Source organism: Aulonocara stuartgranti (genome assembly GCF_965226115.1).
Source record: "Aulonocara stuartgranti genome assembly, chromosome: 5".
Taxonomy (NCBI): Eukaryota; Metazoa; Chordata; class Actinopteri; order Cichliformes; family Cichlidae; genus Aulonocara; species Aulonocara stuartgranti.
Window position 1 is genome coordinate 25,807,637 of NC_138943.1, and position 23,400 is coordinate 25,831,036.

Sequence of the window (23,400 nt, forward strand, 5' to 3'; positions counted from 1 at the left end):
ATTTTATCAAACATGTCGGTTAGGCAGACGTGGTGGACAGTTTGCATCTTTACATTGATGCTTCGAATATAACGAATTAGCTTTTGTTTCTTATTCCGACACGGTCAAGCCTCTGAAGCTATGATTGTTAGCTTGGTTAGCTTTATATATACGTATATATGTGTGTATCCAGCAGTGTCCGAACACCAGATAGTTGCAGCGAAAAGCCCAACGTTAGGCAAGATATAACCGGAGAACTAATGTGTTTAATCCTAAACGACAGGTTAACAGCGTAATTATTACCAGTGCTGACATTGGGAGAGAGTATGATGAATACGTGTACTTGAAGCCGTATGTGCGCAGCGTTAACGTAACCGGTCCCATGGTGTAATGGTTAGCACTCTGGACTTTGAATCCAGCGATCCGAGTTCAAATCTCGGTGGGACCTCGTCCTTTTAATCGATGCGTTGTGATTCCTGTCGTGCCTAAATTATGCGTTCAAAGGCTGAGATGTACCAAATCAAACCGGCAGCCAGATGTTTGCAATTAGAACGTCACAACTAAGCTATCACCTGTTCTTTGTAAGTAACACAGAGAAGATGATCCTTTAAACTTAAATTGTCTCAAGATGTGCCTAACTTATAACTTTAATTATGAAGACACTACTTGGTTTCAGAACACTTGCTTTAATGTTCTTGTCAGATATGACATACATCATTCTTTTCACCACCTCAGACACCTAAAATATATTACTTCTTGTACATAAAAATCCAATATGACAAATAATAATTGTGCTGAAGTCACCTCGATACTGTTTCAGTGTACAGAAAAAACACAAATAGCAAAATGAAAAATGTATTTCAAAAAAGAAAAAACAACAGTTCAAAATATCACAATAGTCTTTGGTTTTAAGTGAAACAGTTCACTCATGAAGTGATTATTAACTAAAAACTTCTCTATGCGCTTTTATTATGACATTACCAACATAAGAAAAGTTGTTCATATTCATGTAATGCTTATGACCTCTTAACTTACTGCATGTTTGTTAAAATCTATTTTAAGATTATATTTTACATTACAAAATTTTTTGCTAGATAGTCTGCATTTTAAATTCTGGTTAACATAATGCTCTATTGTAGTTAGACCTTTATTAGTATTCATGCTGTGAGGACAAAACTGATAATGTTTCACATTTATATGTAATGAGTGAGTTAAACTGCAGCCACACCTTTGCCTTAGATCATCAGAATACACACTTTCATGAATCTACTTGCTTTACTCTTTCCAGTGTTTCATAAGTGCAACTATACCAGTTTACCCTTGAACACATGACTCTTACTTCCTGCCACATTCTGAGCCCTTTTTCTTCAGCTTTTGATACTGATGTATGGAAAATGTTAGGAAAATAACATGGATGCTTGCTCATGCAGTTTCAAAAGTTTGTTCATCATGTGAACAGTTTGAAAAATGATAACATAAATGATTTTAACAACAATAATAAAAATAAAAGATACAAACACAAAACCAATTAAATCTCTTTTTCAGTCTTATTCAGCAAATATCACCAAGTTTCGGTCAATCACTGGCTATTCCTCTAAATAATACTTTGACCTACAGAGCAGTGATTTGTCAGAATTAGATTCTCTTATAAAAACAGTCATACAGCCAAGCACAGTGATGCAAATTGTATAAACACAAACAAAAATGGTATATACACACACTTCATGAGAAAATATGTCAAAAACCATTTTAATGTCTTCCCCAGATCCCTAACAGTTCAGAGAGGTTTTTTTCCCCAAAAAAATTCTCAGTTTTTCTCATCTCCGTAGCTGTGGTCCCAGCATGACTTTGTTGATAAAGTTGACGATTGCTACAGCTGGTTGCTCGGGGTCCATCTCTGCAAACAGGTGACACACATTCTCTGTAGCAGTGCCTGTCCGTCTCGCCACAAAGCCAAACATCCTGCACCAGAGGGCAGACACAAGAGGTCAAAAGAAAAAGCAAACCCCATTTAACACTGAGGGAAAGTCAATTTTCTTTTGAAAAGCGAGTAGCAAATCCAATGGTGATCAATTGCCATGCAAAGAAGCACATAGTGCCAGCTGGTATTGTCACTGATAAGGGAAAAACACTGCCACACAAGCACTTACTTGCTTGACGTGCTATCAGAATTAGTCCACCTGAAGCACGGGTACACAAATAGAGACAAAGTGACAAGGACACAGAGACTGTTTTACTAGGGAAAAGAGTAGCAATATACATCCATTTCTCACATAAAAAAGCGAATATGCAACTCACAAAGAGAACTTATATTAGAAAAATATAAGTCATTACAGCAGCGACAAACACACGTCTGTTCCCACCTTTACTAAAGATAATCAACAGTGACATAGAAACAAGGGTAGTTTTTTATTAACATGGATAAAACTGGTTTTAGTTTTAACGACCCACCTCTGATCATGAGGATCAAGACTGCTAAAGGTGATACTGTTGATTGGGTAGTGTCTCCTAAAAAATAGCCTGTGTAAACATACATAACATTAAGTCTGGCATGAAAGAAAGACTTAATACTTCCTATGATTGTTTAATACAATAACAAATACCACAAAATTTACAAATAATACTCATTAAGTGAAACTGACGCTCTTCCTAATATGTAACATTGTAGTGATTCATAAGTACCTTCTCTTGCTGTCGGTTAGTGTGATACCCTGAGAGGACACTTTGAAGTGGACCATGGTTGCCACTGGGCGTGGATTCAGAGACAAAGTGAACTTCATTGCCTTAGAAACTGCTTCGGGCCCAGTTAACGACTCTGTTTCCACAGAGTTCAGGTAGAGGACGTTGCACGCTGGTTCATTAGGGAAATGACAAAGATTATTATTATTATTAATATTATTCTTACAGGTCAACATTGTGAAAATATGGAGCTTGAGAAGTACCTGCTCCTTGTTTGAGGAGCTCAGCTGCAGTGCTGGTATTTGTTGCACTCTGCATTTCCTGAAGCTCCCCAACCAGATCTGAAACATGATGAATTTCATTTAAGGCTGTAAAATGCCTCCTATTCATAGAAGAGCATTTAACTGTTCTCGCATAATAGATTTAGTTGAAATCTAATTAAACAATTAATACCTTTTTCTGGGATGTGAAGAGGACATGGCAAAGAGATGGGAGTAATTGAATGCTGGTACACCAAGGCGGATAAACTTCCTGAGACAAAAAAAAAAAAAAGGTAAGAAGATTGCAAATGTGACAGATTAGAAGGGATTAAAACACAGAAAATTGAGGCTTGGAATATAGTAAATATTCAAAAACTGTATGTAGATTAAAATGCTAAGTTTCTCACACAACACTGAAAATGTGAAATAAATGGCAGCATTTGCATCTACAGTGTAACTAACCAAAGTAGGACTCATTCTGACAGCCCTTGATCTTCACTCCTCGCGGCCCAGACTCGATCAGGAAGTGTCTCACCAGCTGTTCCAGAGGATCCCCTGGGAGACAGGAGATTGAAAAGGAAGGAAGGATGAAAAAGGGCTTGTTTTGCTGCCAAAAATCTTCTATAAACATAAACGAAAATACAGCATAATGTAGCTGATATCTTTTATTCTGACCATATTATATTTATTATGTTCACCATGAACCATTTTAATACATTAACACACTGTATCACCATCACAAAATAATTTATTTGGCGTTTTTCAAAATGCAGCCATCAGTGTGTCTTTAGATGCTTTGGTAAATGTCCATTTTATTTCTTTATTTCTTTCTGTGTTCCAGTTTGCATGCTTTATGGGCCCTTTATACCAGCCATTTTCAACCTCACAAACAACACTGCATAGCAAAAGTGCCATACATTCTTTGGCGCAAGTGGTCATTTCGGCTGATTATGCACCTCTCAACTTTTGTAACTTCACCCAGGATCTGATTTATTTATTTATTACCAACAGTTTAACTATATATCAGTGCAGAAAATCATAGATTCACTCATAATACAAAAGGAGACATTGCAACACTGGTTTTGACTTCCTCTGATTTGGAGGTTTTGTCTCAGTGGCGACACGTATTGTTCAGGAGAATACTACAGTGACAAGTTGTGCCCTAGAGGACAGTAATTGAGCCCTTGGCAACCATTGGCCTCTAGGGAAAAACGTGTATTCACTAACAAGTTGCCAAGTTGGTGGCTGGAGGAATTGAGGCACAGAGGTGTACAGTGCTGTACTGAAAACATCCGGACATCTGTAGTTTGCATGGAAGACGCTGAAATGTATGGAAACACTTGCCAACTGCTTGCTGCGAGCCATATGCAAATCAGACACATAAACTGTCAGCCTTCAGAGTAAACATTGTGCTTTCTGAAATGTATGGGTTGCAGTGGTAAGGCACAATTTTACTTTGAATGCAGAGGTTCTCTGTTTCCAGTTTGTGTTGCACTCATTCAAGTTTTACTGTCTCTTGTCGAGTAGTCAGTGAGTGATTGCAGACAATTTGATACCTTCCATGCAAACTACTGTGTGCAGCAAACATTATTGTTTGCAGTTATTGCCTTGGTTACTAGCAGATTGCTGCTAACAAAGAGGTTTTAGCTGCAGCAACGAATTTCACCCAGCAGCAGCCAGCAACCTCCAGGAACTGCTTGTCAAATTGTTGGGCAATACACCGGTTCACAAGTGAGAGGTTGCCTGGGGGTCGCCGATCAGTCTCTAAGCCTGTGTGACTGAGGCATTATAAACAAGCTAAACTTATGATAGATACCTTTGCTCCAAGAGAAGTTGGCATTAGGAGGAGGGGTAGCCACCTTGAGGGCCAGGCCATAGGCACCCTGGAAGGAATTGCTATCTCTGATGAGGAAACTTCCTGGCTCCTTGTCCTTCAACACAGCTATGGCTATGGTAGAAACATTAGAGCTATGATGTAATGGCCCAAAACAGACACACTGACCATAATACGAGTTAAATACGAACCATCCTGATGTATTAAGTGTTCCTGATACTACCAATTCATGTTTCATTAAAGCTCTCACCTTGGTCTCTGGTGATGCCTGGTTTGTACCAGTACTTGGAGCTGTCCTGGACAAACTTAGCATTGACCCTGATGTCTGGCTCCTCCCGGCAGCTGTGCTGTGCAGACCCCCTCCTCTGCTCTCCAACAGCAGGGGAGAAAGTAACATGATGTGTGGGGGAAGGAGCTGAGGAAGCCCGAATTAGAGAGTTGTGTCCATTTAGGGATCCTGCTGTTGTGGAAAAGCGTTTCTTCTCTGGGAGCGGTGGCTGGATGGTGGGGATAGTGACTGCAGTGTACCCAGTGTATGGAACATGGGGGACATTTAGTAATGAGTAGTAATAGGATGCTGAGGGAAAGTTTGGTGTATGGTATCCATCGGGAACAGGTGAAGGCGGTTTGGTGTCAGCTGAGCTGTTTCTGTCTGGAGTCAAGCTTTGTCCTGCTGTGTCTGTAGCAGATGAGGAGCGCAGAGGAGAAGACTGTAGCTCCGGGGAACCAATAGGAGAATTTGGGAAAGTGGTGGAAGGGCTAGAACTTAAACTAGTTGCTGGATTTATGGATACACCTCTGCTGCTGTCTGATGGGCTATCATTAGGGAGGGCAGAACCATTGAGTTGCACTTGAACTGGGGTGATAATGACAGTTGCATAGCTTGAAGCATGTGATGTGTTAGATCCATGTGCATGTCCCGTTACCTTGACTGCTCCAAGCTTACCATCAGGACTGCTACTTTCAGAAGACTCACCTGATGTTTGCACGGGGTTGACAGGTATGATTGAACCTTGAGTTTGTGTTTCTGTTGGTTTCACATTTTTGTTACTTGCGCTGGACTCTTGAGGTGTTGATGTGTCTTGGCTTTGAGAAGGACTGTCGACATTTACACTAATGAAAAGACCACATATGATAATTTTCTTCATATCTTTATATGTAGCTGTATTTTCCAGAATTGTGAGATGTCAGAAAGCAAAGTTTCACTCACCTGTCTTCTGTGTGTGTGGGGCTGCTGCTACCAATCAGTGTGTAGTCATGGTCAGAGTCTGGTCCAGGGGTGCTTGATTGTCCATTAGAATCAGACTTAGTTTCTGAATGTTGGGATATCTCATCTTCTGTGTCTGTCTTGGCCTTTTCGACTTTGATAAGAGAGATTAAAATATATGAGATGAAAGTATAACATAAGAGAGTGATGATGATAAAAGAAGGGGAAAAAAGCATGTTAACCCATCCACTTAGTCCTTTCCTCTACCTTTGCGATGCTCATTGTGCATTTGGTCTCTGGATCCCAGTGGGGTTTCGGGCAGCTTTCCTTTTGCAGGTGATGGGCTATTAGCAGGTAGAGGGGAGGCTGATCCAGAGTGATATCCTGAGGCATAACCTCGACTCTCATGGCTTTCAGCTGGAGATGACTCATAAGGTGAGCAGGGACAGGAGTGGCGTGGCTGTAAGGGCGTGTGGTATCCACTGCTGGCTCCATCCCGTATATCTATTAGTGACTGGGGGATTGGGTAGTTCTGGTGAGGTGCAACAACAAATCTAGGGTGCTCTAGATTTGGACCTCGGTCCAGAGAGGGTTGGTAGAGATGAAATACAGGCGTATTGGATTTGCACTGCCAAAATTCTGCCTCTCTTGCTATGTCCCATGGATTTTCAGTTTCCCATTGTGGAGGTACACCTGTTCCTTGAGACCAGTGTATTGTTTCTGATTGGTCTGGGTAAGCTGAGTGTATTGTTTTAAGTGAGGCTGAGTGATGTTCACGTCTGCAGGAGCAGTCTTGCCAGGGACAACCAGAGGACTGTGCAGGAGAGCCAAAGAACATCTCTCTGTAAGGGCTTGATGGCTGCGGCTGGTTGGATAGATGAGACGCTGGGATGTGGCTGGAATAATGAAGAAGGTGACACTCTTCCCCAGTGCAGAGTCTATTTGAGGCTGGCAGGGTGTGGCTGTGTGGGTGTGCATGATCGCGAGTGGAATAAGGGTAACATGGCCTATGGACAAAAGGTAGAGGTAGAGGTGGAGTTGAACGTTCCCATGGCAACTCTGGTAGAGGATGGACACTGTGGCGATGACATAGCTCCATATGAGCTGAATGAGGATGAGGGGACACTGATTTGGATGGTAAAACTGGCAGAGTTTGACTTTTTGGATGATTTTTAATGCTTTTGCAACGTCCAAGACAGTGACTGTTGGGAAGACAGGGCTCTCTGTCCCTCTCCAACCCCATGTCACCACACTTTATACTTGCTTGTCCGCAACACAAGTGCTCTCGTCTCAGCCCTCCAGGACCCAATGGGTCTGTATCATCTAATATAGCTGTTTCTCTGTCCCTTTCTTTTCCTCTTGTCTTCTCTTTTGTTTCATCTTCCCTATTGCTTCTCCTCAATGGATAGTCAATATTATCTCTTTCATTAATGGCTAGAGCGGTGTCAGCCAGGTGATCAGAGGGGACTGAGGAGTAGCTGGAATTTGAGGTGTAGGTGAGAGTCTTGGATTGGGTGGAAGTTTGAGTCTTCACTGTTGGGCTGGTAGTGAGGCAGCCATTGGTTGATGCTGGTGAGGCAGTTGCTCCTGGTCCACGTCGCTTCCTCACTTGGGCGTATAAGCTTCCATCCAGCGGTCCCCTTGTATGAAAGATATCTAATAAAAACAAGATGGAAATCTGATTCCTCCTTCTTTATCTAAAGCCCATAGTCAAAATATGAAGAAAACTCACCTTCTTTCTATTCTAATGTTTCTTTCAGGACTCAAGAAAAAGAATCCAGTCATTAGCAGGTCTAAAAAATAGGTAACTACAACCTCAGATGAACTACAGAATATGACATACTACACTGGGTCATTATTTATCCGACTAATATTGAGCTAAAATGAAGAAACAGTGTGTCAAAAAATAAGTATATTACTGTTTCTAGAGAAATTAAGGGGAAAATTAGTCCAAACCTCAATCCAGTTGAAATGCTGTGGTGAGAACTTAAGAGAGTTGTGCATAAATGAATGTCTGCAAACGTCAATGAACTGAAGAAATGCTGTAAAAAAGAGTGAGTCAAAATTCCCCCACAACTATGTGACAGACTGATAAAGTCATACCAAAGATGATTACTGCATATTATCACTGCTAATTGTGGTTCTACAAGCTACTGAATCATGGAGTGTACTTAGTGTTTCATTGGACTGCGTCTGCAGTTGATCTGAGGTTGTATTTATCTCATTTTAAGCCCTGGTAAGGACTAGATGATTTTTTATTAAATAAAACAGAAGACTTAACAGAATTTGACCATGGCTGTAGATCTTAGATGTATATGTAAAGCATTTCTTACTTTCCATGCTGTCTTCATGATGCAGATTGAAATTCTCATAGGAGTCCCATCTGACAACAGGATCCGAGGTGTTATATTCCACTTTGATGGAGGTGTCATTCTGGTGGTATTCTTGACCTCAAACACAAAGTTTTTATTTGAAACATATTTACACATAGCTCATTACTAATATATTAGATTTTATTAGTATTTATGAGTGGTGTCCTGTATGTGTATTGTTTTTACTTTATATAGCTATTGTATTAAGCCTGCTGGTATAGCAGAAGCTAAAATCAAGGAGTTTCATGCCGTAGAATAGAACCATGAAGTGTTGAACTTAATTTAAAATGAGAAAGAAGAGACTGGGTGCGAGGAATGCATGAAATGATTCAAAGATATGCAGGTAACAGTGATATTTACCTTTTATTTTTTCTGGTCCATTAGCGAAGATAAACTCCACTGTAGCATCAGGGGGGAACCTGTCATCTACAGAAAGGCAAACATAAAGGAGTGACTAAAATATCCAGACCGTAACTACAGAGAGACACCAAAACAAAGTAAATAAATAAAGATACTTGCTTTTACTCTCAGCATAATGGAAATAAATAGGCCAAAAAAGGAAACAGAGCACGGCACATCATAGAAGTCTATCTAAAATTAGCTTGTTTTTTAGTTTCATACATAAGTGTGGATTTAATATTAGTTGTATATTTTATGCATGAGTCAGCATGTAGCACTTAGAGGTACTGTCCTTAGACTGCTGCTTAGTGAACCACGTTAAACCATTTCTGTTTCATCTAAGCTGACGCTGTCCTTTGCTATTTGTCTCTGAAGACAAACAAAACAATGGTCTGAGGAATAAGTGGGTCTTGAATAATACAGTCATGTAAACAATTTCAAGTTTGCAGCAGAATTATGCAGCAGAAAGTTTCCTTTTTGTAATATTTTATGCTGTGAGGCAGAGTCTAAACAACCATGCTGCAGTTATTTAGAGTACTAACAGTACTAACTCCCCTTGAAGATGGGGTGGAGCCAAGGGATCGCAAAGGGCGGCAACAATGACACAGACTAAAGTTTTACAACCACACACAGCAAGTAAACATCAAGTAAGCCTGCTGGGGGTGCTATGCACATAATTACAGGAATAGAGTTACAGACAGTAAATGCTCCTTTTCAGAACCATTGTAGCTAATGTCTTTATATGTGCACATTTCAAAGAGCACAAGTCATTTCAACAGTAATTATGTTATGAGCTTTACTAACAGTTACAGAAGAAAAAGTTTGGCTAATGCTCCAGTTTTAAAAGAAAATTCAATTAAGAGTGACATAAAAAGCTTGTGATTGCTCAAAAAAGTCGAGAAACACTTTGAAAATAAATCAGATCTCAACAGGGAAAAAAATCATGCTGGATATCTGTCCTGATATGACTGGGTAATGTGAAAGAAAGGATGCCACATCGTTGGATGGGAAGAAAATTATCACCATGTCAAAGACACCTCAAAAATCAAAGTGAAAAAAATTATGATGCAGCAGGCTAGTCCAATTTGTAGAAATTTCGTTGCAGCAAGTCAAAATTGTAGTCAGTAGTTTGTATGAAGCTGGGCATTGTCGTGCACCTGGAGGAACCCAGGACCCAGCGCACCAGCTTAGGGTCTGATAGTGGGTCTAAGGATAACATCCCGATACATAATGGCAGTCAGGTTGCTGTTGCCTAACCTGGAGAGGTGTGTTAGTCCCTTGATGGATATGCCTCCCCAGACCATCACTGACCCACCATCAAACTGGCCATTTTGAACAATGTTACAGCCAGCATAAAGTTCTCCATGGCTTATCTGGGCTTTTTCACATCTGTCTCATGGGCTCAGAGTAAACCTGCTCCCATCATCTCAAATGCCAGTGAAGCTCCAAGGTGCCAGGCAGTGAGCACAGGGCCACTAGAGGACGTCAGGGCCTCAGGCCACCCTCATGAAGTCTGTTTCTGATTGTTTGGTCAGAGAGATTCACACCAGTGCTCATCCTGTTTCTCTTTGCAGAAAGGAGCAGATACTGGTCCTGCTGATGTGCTAACCACCTTCTACAGCCCTGTCCAGTTCTCTTAGAGTAACTGCCAGTCTCCAGAAATGTAACTGGCCAAATCAATACTCCAGAAGTTTAACTGACTTAATGCTTTGATTAAAAACACTGTTCTTTTCATTTTTGAGCAGTGTAGACATAAGGAATGATGACATACCTCTACATTGCTGTTATGTCTGCAAAACAAATGCTTAAAGTGAGTTACAGAAAAAGTGACGTTGTCTGAAACAAATGACTGTAGTTACCAGCATCAGTTTCTATGCCCAATTGTCTGACTCTGTCATTGCTTCAAGCTGGCATTTTTTTCTTGCCATTCCATGCTCCTCCAAACAACTGACAAACTTTGGACTTGTAATTTTATACCTATGCAGGCTTGGTCGAGTTCACTCTTGCCAAACCACAGCTGGGCTCCATGAACAGTACAGGTGTGGAACTGGACTCTAAAGACCACCTCTCTTTCTGTTGCTCGTCTCCGCCAGTGGTAGCACTTTACCTATGGATGCATATAGAAAAGCAGTGTACAACGATAGTCTCAAGATATTGATAGCAGCCCCTTACACTGAGATAAATAAAATGCCTTCTTTTATTCCTGGGCTGCTAAGGACTTATTTTTATCCTCTTGATGGGAGAAAATGATCATGCAGTCTCGGGAAGATTTAACTCTTAAGTGGTTTAAAAATAATCAAGCACTGTTCAAAAGTAAGGTTACAAAAGTGCATCAGAGTCAGGAGGGCAAAAAGTGTTTTGTGTAGCCGTTTTGTTAAGCGTGGATAAAATCCCGACTACAGGATTTAGCTTAAAAAAAACAACACGCAGTAGTGTTGTAGTTATTGCAGTGATGTACTGTATGTATTTGTGGATACGGAGAGGATAGAAATCAAAGAAAGGTTGTAAATTACTGACATACAGTTAATCATGTGCTATTTCTCACCATAATGTCCCCCTTCAATAGTAGTGCTGGCTCCATAGTCACGCACAGCTTTCTTGCCCTGGAGCTTTGTGGATCACTAGACACACACACACACAGGTACACGCACACAGAGTAGAAAAAATGGACAGTCCATCTTAAAATACATAAAACAAGTCAAAACATGCCACAGTTGGGTAAACACTGGCAAACAGCATAAACTTTAACATAAGCAGAGTCCCAGCTCCACCTAAACACAGACAGAGTCAACATGTGTGAAAGAGACTGAGGGAAGGAAAGATGTCTGCCCGCAGGAGGTGAGCTGAAAACACACACACACTGACCAGTTACTTACTAGACTCCTGAGGTATACACCAGTTGAAGAGACTGGTAGATTTTCAGGAAAGGATAAAAACCTGCAAATACAGAAATAAGTTTAGGGATAATAAAAAGGGTAAGAATTTGCAGACAGAGGCTTTGTTGCCCCCCCCCCAACATTGTAAAACACTGACTGTTCCCACTTTCACACTGAAAATTACCATTTAAAAAAAAGTGCAGCCTATAAAACTGACCTCCTCCTGCCTGGAAGTTTGGTAGTGAAGGAATGAGGATTTGGTGCAGGAACAAGGGATTGCTGTTCATTTTGATGGTACCTGACAACAAACCACCAAAGTAGTAGATGTATCTGTCAAAGATAGGTGAAGAAATGGTGTGATGACACAGTGACTGAGGTGATAACTGCAACACAACAAGAAAAGATTAATGGTGGGCGGAGGAAATGGATGATATGCAGGGGATTGACACCTCTTCTGAGAGGACTGCAGGGAAGAGGAGACTTTATCTTCACAGAACTTCCTCATGGCCAATGTGGTGAGGGCCTGGTCGGCTCTGTGAACACGGGCAGAAGTGTATTAGTTCATTCATTATTTCTTGAGCTTGATGTTGATGAGGTGTATGCTAAGAGGAAGTCATGAAATCTGTTGGTGGCTTTATCTACAGATTTAAACAAATCCACAAAGATTGTTTTAGTGGCTTTTTTGGACATAAGGGCTCATTTGTGCAAACAGTAGATCCTTACATATGCTGGCATATTGAGGCTAAGAGCAGACTAATAATCAAAATGCAGATTACCCTGCTGTTATCTTGCTGTAGTGCATATAGGCTGCCACAATGACCCCTGTTTTTCCTTTGTTCCCCTGTCAAAACAAAAATCAAAGGGATTATCAAATCAGTTTTACTGGTGTTATAACTTTTTAAGCGCAAAGGAATCAGATGAGTATTCAGACTACACTGACTTTGCAGTGGAGGACCACTACATTGTTTGGATCAGAAGTTAGCCACGTCTCCATGGCCTTACAAACAGCACAGATCCTGTCCAGGGGTGGAGCATGAAGATCGGGCCAGGCGTAGTCCTGCACCTGCATCGCAGAGGAAGATATTTCAAATACTAGTGGTTTTATGCTTTGTAAAGTATTTTCATTAACCCTAAATATACATATAAATGTACCTACAGTATATCACATACATTGCTCATGCACTTCGGTGATGTCTTAGTAGCCTGAGTTATGTGTCAGATGTGAGTGCCTGTACCTTTGGGTAGAGTCTGGTGATGTCATGTCTCTTCTCTGATAAATTTAGAAGCTGGGGGAAGGCAGAAGAAATTTACAAATCCAAAACTCCATTGCTTGAATCTAATATTAAACATTGTTATGCCTGTTTTGAATTTTATGTTTCTTATTGTTTCAGTCTTTCACACTGACCAGAAACTTATCTTGGTGCTTGGATTTCAGCATGGAGGCCACTTCCTGTAGGTTTCTGCGGTACTGCTGCTCCTCCAGGTCTGGCAGGAAGAAGACTGAGATGATCCTCTCTGTGATGTAGGTGAGGTCAAAGTCGTAGTGGCGCTCCATCACGTGCTCCATCACCTGTTCCACGCTTTTACTTCTGGACATTGTGAAAATCCATTCTTTTAGTTCAGGCAGAGCAATAATTAATGTCCTCACTGTAGATTTTGCTGTTGTCTGTGTCTGTCTGTTATAAATGCACAAAAATGCCTTTTTTCTTTGGTTTGAATGTGTTTGTGTTTTTGATCAGGCTTTGCGGTACCTTGGTATGGAGCCTCTCTTTTTCTGCGAAGTTGATTTAGTGGAAGTGTGCTGCGAGACAAGCAGAAAAAGATCTCGGTGCTGCACTCACATCATCATAAAAATTTCTCTGTGACAAAAAACATGTGATCCCCCCCCCCCCTCCAGAGCCTACCACTTCTGGTGTTGAGGTGCAGCTGGGAGTCACCTGAAAGGAAAGAAAGCACGTGGTTGTTTCTTTGCAGCTTTAACAGACCCACACATATACATTGGGAGGAAGCAGCTCATGCCAAATCATGTGTTTGGTTTAATGCTTTTGGTGCAGCTCCAGCAGTACAGATGAGGAGATGGAACGCTGTGGAATGAGGAGAGCTGATGAAGAGGATAGTAAAATTCACTCTCGCTCTCCTCCGTCTCAGAGCAGCTGGTTTCAGGAAGAAGCTGTCGGTCAACAGATGCAGCTGTTCCTTATGATGGACTAGTGATGGATGACACACGTAGAATGATCTATACACTCAGTGGTGCGCACAAGCGTAGATGTTTAGAAACAAACTTCAACAGCTGCTCATGTGTACATGTGTGTAAACAATTGTAAAAAAACAAAAACAACAAAAAGCCTGAGGCCAAAGAGTGTTCTTTCAATTCTCAGTCATTGCTAAATGGTGTTTATTGTGCTGACCAGGCAGCTGAATAAGCAGCTCAGGCTATTAAGAAGTGCTCAATAAAAATGATTGATTTCACTTTTTCATTCTTTTGGCCTCTTTAGAAAGAAACACTGATAGATAGACTTGAGGGGGACTCAACATGTGGCATCCAGTTCTTGTAGTGATGAGCCAAAGGTAAGTTGCCAAAACTACAAACACACGTATACAGATGGAGAGAGACAGAGGGAAGCCGAGGTCATTTGAACAGAAGACAGCCACTGCTATGACAGTAAACTTTAACAGGTTCCTGTAGCTTCCTCTGTTCTGGATTATTTGATACTTTTCGGACTCATCTGGAGGTTCTCGTAAAATGTAAAAATGTTTAATGCGGCTGAAATGATAGAAAGTAAGAGGGTAAAGAAAAATGGAAAGAAACGCATGGATAAAAACGAAAAACATTCAGCAATCCAGTGCAACTAAGGGCCCCAGTAGTGCGCTTTGACAGGTGACACCATGTCAGGTTTCAACCTTTGAACTTTCCCACGAGATTGAGCCGCCCTCTGTGGCTGTGTTGGCAAGTGCTGACAGGCCTCAAGCAACAGGTTAACTAGTCAAATGCCAATCACAGTGAACCACAGTGAAAGGAAAACAGGAAAATCTGTGACCATGCAGGATTACATTCACTAGCTCTGTGGTGACATAACAATACATTAAGACTGTGGCTGCTTTGAACACTGTCTTTAGTAACCATCTGCTGTCCAAGCATCTGGTCATTATCAAAATCAGTCTGCAGACCCCATGACCAGTTGACTGGTTAGCATCTGGGAAACTTTTATTTCCATGGCCTGCGTTGTAGCCAGCAGACAAATTTCTTTTTCCAACAAGGAATCAGTGTGTTTATGAATGCAGATTATTTTTATGCAGATTATTTTTGGATAGGCAAAGGTTTCAGGGTTGCATTTAAGCTATGCAATCCATCTCTCCGTGCAAATTTTATTCCTGCATGCAACCAGAGCCTGCTCTTCATGATAGATCAAACTAAGTACACAAAAACAGAAATTTTCTTGTAAGAAAAACCTCATCCTTTACTAAAAGGTTCTATGTCTTTATGCACAGCATCTGTCAAAGTAAGCCACTAGTACAAGCTGTGTTTCTTATTGAGTACTTAGTAATAGATGGCTTAGTTAGCATTAGCCTGTCTCTTCAGGCTCACTAATGTGTTTGTTGTTTTCATGTTCAGTGACTGTATCCTTTTAGCTGTGTGTGTTAGCTCAGCTTGGTTTTAAATAGACACAATAAATGTTATGTAAAATGCAGCACTGTGATGTGACGATCACCAAATTAAGAGCTGAAGCAGCTGCATCACGATTGCTATTCAGCTTCTCAGAAAGAGATTATATTACACACTGGCGCGCCAAAACATTATGACCACCACTCATATGTTGTTGGCTCTTTGCATGCTACAAATAACAAAGGACATATTAAGCCACTGAAGTTCTCTGAAGGTGTCTATGGTATCAAAAACTAGAGATCAGCAGCAGATCGTCTGAGCGTTGTATCTTGTTGGCGAGGAGAGGTGCCAGTCTGACTTATTCCTACTGCTACACTATTGTCAGTGAGTTTTCTGAGAAGTAGAACACAATTTATTTTAAGTCACTTTAAAAGAGCTTTGAAACCAGGAAAATTGGATTAGTTTAGTGTTTTTGGCAAGAGGACAGTCGAACTGAGATTTCTACCCAAAATAAAACTTTCAAATTTCACAGTGCACATTTTCTAATACACAAAAAGCAGATTACAAGCAACGTTGCAGTGGTGACAAGTATTACACGCAGAAGGTTTAGGCCTGTGTGACTGGAAAAAAGGGGGACGTAAATGAGCATGCAACCTAGGGAGGAATGAGTAAAAAGGGGAGTGAATGGGAAAGGGCACAATTGCTGCTTCATAAATTAGCTCCTGCTGAAATTATAAGAAGGTCGTGTTATGTAACATCGTGTACCTCCTATATAAAGACAGACAACCAGCATAACAACACTTATTTATTCAGCATAAACGTGGGACGCTTTAGAGTCACTGAGTCCATAAAGTAGTTATAAAACTTATAATAGGAAATGAAAGAATGCAGAGATTCAGCCACAGGGGATAACTCTTTTCTTAACAGGTTTAATAAAGGTTGTTACTGGATAAAGTAGTCAGTTCCTGGAAGGAACAGTGGGAGACAGACATAACACATGCATGTGTACCCATGTATAAACATGAACATGCACACACGCACACAAAGAAGACCAGGGTTTGAACCCAGAGGCATAGAACATAGAAATACAGCAGGAGAAAGACATCAGAGTCAACAGGAAGCAATTTGCAACAGGATGTCAGCGCTGCTCGGCCTAGGTTCACACGTAACGCACACACAAATTACACGCAGAGCATACACGTGTCTTTGGTAGCTCTGCCAGCCTCAGGGTCTTCATTAATGCATGTGGACTGTAAGCTGGAGCCACTGGGAAAGGAGCCATCTGGTTCAGTTTGTCTCGTTGATCAGTCAGCAATTACTGAGGTGCCAGTGACAGCACGCGACCCCCCTACACCACCCCCCGCTTCAGGGGACTCGACGACTGTTACTGAACTCATTAGCCGATCGATTTATCAGGTGAAACGTCTTTTTTTTTTGTCAATGAGAAACATCCATCCATTTAGTTTCTTTGGTTTATCTTGGTAAAAAAAAAATGGTAGTGCTGAGCAAAGCAAGCAATTGATAACAAAAAGCTGGCCTTTTTGAGATGTTTGCTTCCTTGCTGGCAGCTAGATGCCAATATCGATGCCACTCTCGTGTGCATATAAAATAGGACGCTACAGCTGATAGCTGTCTCACAAGAAAGAGTAAAAATGAGGAATCACCAAAATCGGCGAAAATCTAGCTCCTGCTGTCTGCTTCCAGTCTGAATCCATCTCAAACAGACAGACGTGTGATAACTCTTGGCAAGAAAGCAAATATTTCCCCCCCCAAAATTATCTTTGAAAAGCTCTTTAATGTTTTCTTCCACAGTGTAGCTTAACAATAAATAAATAAATAAATCCCTGACTTTTAATCACTGTTTAGATCCACACTCTTTCCAGATGAATGTGCCTGATCCCATCTGCCGGTGGATCACTGACTTCCTGACGGACAGGAAGCAGCATGTGAGGCTGGGAAAGGCTGGGACCATCAGCACCGGCTCCCCTCAGGGCTGTGTTCTTTCTCCTCTGCTCTTCTCCCTGTACACCAACTGCTGCACCTCCACCCACCAGTCTGTCAAGCTGGTTTGCAGATGACACCACCGTTACTGGACTCATCTCGGACGGGGATGAGTCTGCCTACAGGAGGGAGGTTGACTGTCTGGTGTCCTGGTGCAGCCACAACAACCTGGTGCTGAATGCCCAGAAGACAGTGGAGATTATTGTGGACTTCAGGAAGCACACAGCTCCACTCCCCCCCATCATCCTGACTGACACCCCCATCACCTCTGTGGACTCATTCCGCTTCCTGGGTACCACCATCACCCAGGACCTGAAGTGGGAGCCCACCATCACCTCCGTCATTAAGAAAGCCCAGCAGAGGATGTACTTCCTGAGGCAGCTGAAGAAATTCAACCTGCCAACACGGACGATGATGCAATTCTACACTGCAATCATCGAGTCCATCCTCACCTCCTTCATCACTGTGTGGTACGCTGGAGCCACTATCAGGGACAAACAGAGACTGCAGCGTGTTGTGCGCTCTGCTGAGAAGGTGATTGGCTGCAGACTCCCATCTCTGCAGGACCTGTACACCTCCAGGACACTGGGGCGTGCAGCTCGGATCACAGCTGACCCTTCTCACCCTGGACACAGTCTGTTTGACCTGCTCCCCTCAGGCAGGAGGCTCCGGTCCATTCGCACCAGAACCTCTCGCCATAAGAACAGTTTCTTCCCCTCTGCTGTTGGACACATGAACAATAACCGTATGACTGTTCCCGCCACTAACACATGACCCTACGCTGTGTTCACTGCATCATTCCATGTTTGCACTGATCCCCACCTGCACTCATGTATATATCTATCTACTTAGCACCAAAAATTCTTATTTTTATGTTTATTTAAGCGTTATCTGACAGTATGTTTTGCACTAAGTACCGCAGCAATTTCCTAATGTTGTAAACCTGCTCAACATTTGGCAATAAAACCCTTTCTGATTCTGATTAAACTTTCCCTCCTTTTAATCCCATCCACAGCACAGCAACTGCAGCTGGAATATGAATCTGATCTGACCACTGCCACATCCTGAATTATTCCTGGGAGAGGAAATCCAACACAGAGAGATCTGTCACAGCAGGGAAGGCAGAAGATAAATGTGAGTGTCTGAGACACAGGCGTCAGCATGCCATGTAGAGGGAACGAGCTTCAATCTGACAGTCAACTCAGAGCTGACATCACGCCTCAGAGAGGGAGAAGTGAGTAAGCCTTCAAACCAGAAAGTGGAAAAATCTAAATTACCAGGTTTATTCCATGTTCTGTACTCTCACAAAAAAGTCACTCATGCCCAAAGTTGCTGAAAGCTAAAATAAAATCTGTGGGCTTTTATTTTTAGCGGCTGGAGAGATTCATGAGGCTTTACCTGAAAGCGCAACACGCCCTCTTTCTCGTCTTGTTAGCAGTCTGCCTTTCATCCTCCTGTCATCTTTGATCCCTCGTTTCTCTATTTCCTACCTCCTGGAGTCTGTCGCCCCCTTCTAATCCCCCCTCTCTGCCTCACTACTTAAAAAGCCGTGGGGCAGGATGACCACAATCATCCCTGCCATGAAATGCAGGCATGCACTCCTCCTGAATAAACAACGTCAAATGACAAAGAGCACCTCGATAAGCATCACGCGCATCAAAAGCACAGCACCAACTAACTAACAAAACTGACCCATGGGATAAAGCAATAAGGGCTCAAAGTGAAAAACCAAATGTCGAGGGAACACAAAGTAGACATAGGAAAAAAGGAAGACAGGAAGAGGAAAGAGGAGAGGCAAACAGGGACAGTAAAAGAGACTGACCGCTGGCCAGGAGAGAGATGTCAACAGCTGAACATGCCTCCTGACCACTGACACAGAGCAGAGAGATTTCTCAGAGCTATTTTAATAGAGCTCCTTATTTTAGACTAAATGTCCCCCAGAACACTTACAGGCTCATTTTGTCTATTTGTCTGTCAATCATCCCACAAAGTCTCTTTTTCAAGAGATCTGGCAGTCGATTTTGAGGAATGTGTCACGTGGCTGCCTCATAACTAACATACATTTGGAGCTGGTCCCATTGTCACCGCATGCCTTTTGACATTCAGCAACTGGAAAAATAGCAGCAACTGAATCAAAACTTTCTATCTGCATCCCCTGCGCAATACAGTGACATCATCTAAGCAGACACCATTTTTTTTAAAACATTGTTATGACCCTGTTAAGAAAATGGGAGCTGTATAATTCCTGGAATATTAAACAAAGCATTACGGTGTGGCTTAGCCTCTCAGGAAATTAAAAAATATAAACGCTTTGAGCGTGCATCTGTGTGCACCCTTGTGCCCGCCGATGCTTTATTGTTGCTAAGGTGAGTAAAGCAGTAAAATTAAATTAACCTTGATAATTATTTGTGGACAAGTACATCATGGTTATAAAAAGCAGCAGCAGCACAGTGACAGTGATAAGCCACCACCCTAATCGAGTTACAAAGATAAACAATCTGTTGGGATTTTGTAATAAACGGCATCCACTTTAAACATCTGTTGACTTCTCGTCTACCTTGTGCCCCAGCTGTGAGACGTGCAGGAGAAAGTGGGCGGCTTAAGACAACGGAAAGGAGAAGAGACTCAGAAAACCAGGACAGCTGGTCAAGAACTAGACTAATAATCAGCATCTGCTCGAAGAAGAAGAAAAAAAGGAAATCCAGCCTATAATCTGTTGAGCATTTGCAAACTGATCTGAATTCACATCATTTCAAACTCATGACCCTATGTCACTTCATATATCAGCACAAAACATTAGGAGAACAGCTGGTGTGCATGAGCAGACAGTGTAAAACCATCTGTATTTCACTGCATGACATTAGGATCCATCAGATGGTGTCAGGACAGGTGACTGGGTCCCTTTGTCTCTGGTGTCCTTTGGTCCTAAATGGTGACTTTGCATACACACAATAACAAACAGCACAGCACTGAGGCAGTAGACGGTAATCTGGAACCTGCATCATCATATCTACAGGATTAATATTGATACAGTTAAAAGTAATAAAGTACAAGCAAATAAAAATACACAGACACAGTAGCAGACACATGCACACAAATACATCCAATCAAACCCTTAACAAGTCTTGCACAAAATGTATTATATATAAATGAATGAAACACAGATTAGGCCCAGTTCCCATAAACTACTAACCTGCTCGACTGTCTCATGAAAAAGTAAGTCTTATGAATCCATTCTCCAGTTTAAATAATTAAAATCAGCGTATTTTTGTAGGTCACAGCAGGAATCTCTGCTTAAATTTCTGCACTTTCCTTAATCACAGTAAACAAAATCCTCTTTCTGGGCAAAGCAAGAGCTCTCTGGCTACGGCTTTAATGGAATAATATGCACAATCACATGCCGCACAGTTTGAGCTAACACCGTAGAAAGATGGTAAGGCTGTTACTCGGTAGAAAATAAAAACCTAGACAAGCTGAAACTGATGCTGCAGCTGAAGGCGAACTAAAGCAAAAAGCTGTAGTCAGTCAATATAGAGCGGAGCGTGTTTTTACCTCACAACAAGCAGCTTCAGTCTTTCCCTCTGCCTCTGAGCAGCGTTGTGTGTAGAGTGTCATACACTACCTCCCTCTCGGCTCACTCTCCTTCACCAACTAAGTTTGCCCCCCCCCTCCCTCTCTTGCATACACTTGCAGAGTGCCAGCAGCACATGCAACATAGCGTTTCCCCTCCCGATTTGCCTGTGCCTTACGCACAGAAGGCAGCGACGCACATCAGCCATGCAAGCACTTCCCCTCGCACGCGTACATCAATACGCCACATGCAGACAGTGGGTGCTGATGTACAGTGACCTCTCCGGTGCCCCGAGGGAGAGTGATGACAAGAGGCAGGAGGACAAATAGCAGCGGGGACATACACTTGATGAGATGGGAAAAGACAAGACGATGCGCAAAGGATAAAAAATAGGGGGGAAAAAACATACTATAACTGTAGTGGTGACTGCCGTATCACACTGATGAAAGGATCAAACATTTGAAAAGGAGATAAGAAAAAAATGACACAGAGAAGGTGGGAGATGCTTTAACTGTGACGGCAAAACATCAGAAAAAGGAGCAATCTAACAGAGATTAAAGGTTAGAAGAGATGATGACAGTGAGACACAAAAAATGAAAGAAGTGAAAAAGAAGGTGGTGCTATGACATGTTCTATAGCAAGAAGACAAACAGCAGAAACCTACGAGGGGTGGGGGGGTATTGGTATATGAAGCACACCAGTCTGAAGCCTTGACCCAGTGTTCCTTTTTATTTATGAATAGCCCCAAATGGGACTGATCACACGCACTCTCACACAGACAAAAACTGCCTCCCCAGCTGCCTCTCACTTATTTGCGTCCCCTGTGATCACTCACTCGCAGGCATCTGCGGCACTCGCGTTATTTTCTATATTTACCCGCTCAGACTTCTCCTATCCAGACTGATCATCATCCTGCGTGACGATATCCACTCACCGTGGCACCCGCTCTCCTGCAGCCTCCGAGAATTGTTTTTGGCTGTTGCCCCGGTGACCGGTGGAGGGTGGATGCATATGACAAAAATAATAATCCTCTTTTAATACGCGCAACTAAGTCACAACAGCTGGTAGAGGCGTGTCATACACCATTAGAGTGTGCGAGTTACCTTGGTGAAGAGAAGAGCAGAGAAATATATATGACAGGTCCTTCTGTGTGGCGCTCAGAGAGGGCAGGTGTGCTGCTTTTGAGTGCATGTATACGACTTGTGCTGCTGGATACTGAGTGAGACAAAACAGTCCCGCTCCAGCAAGGTCATGAACTCACTCAGTGGCGTGTGACACTGAGGTGATGTGAGTGGGGTCACATGAGAGTAGAAGCTGCTGCTGCCAATGGCTTGACATGAGCTGTGGATGGAGAGAGTGCTTCTCTCACACAGTTTAAATGAAACAGGCCACTCTTTGGGGAACTCTATAAGCAAAGGTCGGGACATCTTACTCAAAGTGTATAAGCAGCTTTTTTAAAACCAGGACTTACTAATGCACATATGCCGCTGTGGTGAAGCTCAGCTGAGCTTAAAGTGTTTACTGGGCAATTTCCTTTCTAATCACCAACAGACAAATGCAGATTGTCTTACGGCAGAGCATGTGGTTTGAAGCTGTGAGCACTAGCTTCACTGAGCTTTGTGAGTGCGTTTGTTCAGAGAGCACTACAAAGTGACTGCTTGCAAACAAGGGCCTTCCAGTTTTCCAGTTGAGAATCGTATTTGGCTTTCTTATAACAAACAGCAACTTATCTGTAGACGGACACACAGACGGCATTTGTTTGCAACGTGCATTATCCCCTGAGACTTCTCGTCTAGGCTCCTCCTCACTGATCCCTCACTGTGCATTCAGACCACTGACAGCTCACAGATCCCTGTTGCCCCTAATTGATCACCCCGAGAGCTATTTTCACAGTGCTAATGATGAGTAATGATGTATCATATATACAGTCATGACTTCTAAAGCCACAGACTTTATTAAGAGTCACTTTGAAAAACAACGGAGACTTCCGGGTGCTTGAGAGCTCACCCTCTCATCCATGTTACTGCATGGATGAGTGCATTTCTGGAGGCAGGCCTTCTTTAACCAGACATCTAGGTCAATGCACATGGCTTATTCCACTTAAGACTAACATCACATTAACGTCAGTACCTGACAAACCTTTGAAAAAGGTGCACAGTTTGCTCTGGGCAGGAGGAGGTAAGGTATGCAGGTAGAAAATGTATAGCTCACCTTGGCTTCACATGTCTTGTGAACTGTAACCTTGCACTCTGTAAGCAAAAAGAAGCAATAATTTACTCCGAGAGTCAGCGAGCTGCTCTGACCTGCATCTAGATCTGCTACCACCCTGAGATGTGGACTCACCCTTGCAGAAAGCCGCAGGGGTGTCAATGTTGTACTTGCACACATCACACATTCGTCTCCTCTTTAGTGTTTTCAGTGTGAAGGCATGGTTCCCTGACTTGGAGAGCTGCGGATACACAGGACAATCAAATCTGATCACCACACACGAGACATAGAAATGTTACAAAGGACGAAATAAAGGCTCCTCCTCAGTGGAAATCATTCATTTAGTGAGGCGGTAACTGTGTGCATGAAAGCAGCTTGAAACCATCGATCCCCTCGTGATAACATGAATA

At 42.3% G+C, this 23,400-nt stretch overlaps 1 protein-coding gene across 6 annotated transcripts in view; it reads right to left on the reverse strand.

Moving 5' to 3' along the window:
- Positions 1 to 649: 649 nt before the first annotated feature.
- The window catches only part of LOC309707187 (tensin-2-like), a 36,952-nt gene continuing 14,201 nt past the window's right edge, over positions 650 to 23,400 (reverse strand). For 3 of the 6 annotated variants that reach the window (XM_082534341.1, XM_082534345.1, XM_082534344.1), the window contains 26 exons: positions 23,126 to 23,231; positions 22,994 to 23,031; positions 13,511 to 13,543; positions 13,358 to 13,407; positions 13,012 to 13,195; positions 12,842 to 12,892; positions 12,547 to 12,669; positions 12,383 to 12,447; positions 12,056 to 12,139; positions 11,824 to 11,936; positions 11,607 to 11,667; positions 11,276 to 11,351; positions 10,708 to 10,837; positions 8,692 to 8,757; positions 8,293 to 8,409; positions 6,227 to 7,615; positions 5,963 to 6,113; positions 5,003 to 5,865; positions 4,735 to 4,866; positions 3,381 to 3,473; positions 3,112 to 3,189; positions 2,922 to 2,999; positions 2,662 to 2,830; positions 2,431 to 2,499; positions 2,130 to 2,159; positions 650 to 1,941 (listed from right to left, as the gene is read on the reverse strand). In XM_082534341.1, coding sequence (XP_082390467.1) covers positions 1,797 to 1,941; positions 2,130 to 2,159; positions 2,431 to 2,499; positions 2,662 to 2,830; positions 2,922 to 2,999; positions 3,112 to 3,189; positions 3,381 to 3,473; positions 4,735 to 4,866; positions 5,003 to 5,865; positions 5,963 to 6,113; positions 6,227 to 7,615; positions 8,293 to 8,409; positions 8,692 to 8,757; positions 10,708 to 10,837; positions 11,276 to 11,351; positions 11,607 to 11,667; positions 11,824 to 11,936; positions 12,056 to 12,139; positions 12,383 to 12,447; positions 12,547 to 12,669; positions 12,842 to 12,892; positions 13,012 to 13,195; positions 13,358 to 13,407; positions 13,511 to 13,543; positions 22,994 to 23,031; positions 23,126 to 23,231 — 4,494 coding nt within the window. In that variant the 3' untranslated portion in view covers positions 650 to 1,796. Of the gene's footprint in view, positions 1,942 to 2,129; positions 2,160 to 2,430; positions 2,500 to 2,661; positions 2,831 to 2,921; positions 3,000 to 3,111; positions 3,190 to 3,380; positions 3,474 to 4,734; positions 4,867 to 5,002; positions 5,866 to 5,962; positions 6,114 to 6,226; positions 7,616 to 8,292; positions 8,410 to 8,691; positions 8,758 to 10,707; positions 10,838 to 11,275; positions 11,352 to 11,606; positions 11,668 to 11,823; positions 11,937 to 12,055; positions 12,140 to 12,382; positions 12,448 to 12,546; positions 12,670 to 12,841; positions 12,893 to 13,011; positions 13,196 to 13,357; positions 13,408 to 13,510; positions 13,544 to 20,763; positions 20,841 to 22,993; positions 23,032 to 23,125; positions 23,232 to 23,400 lie in introns of those variants that run through there. The other 3 variants (XM_082534342.1, XM_082534346.1, XM_082534343.1) reach the window with 3 other exon arrangements.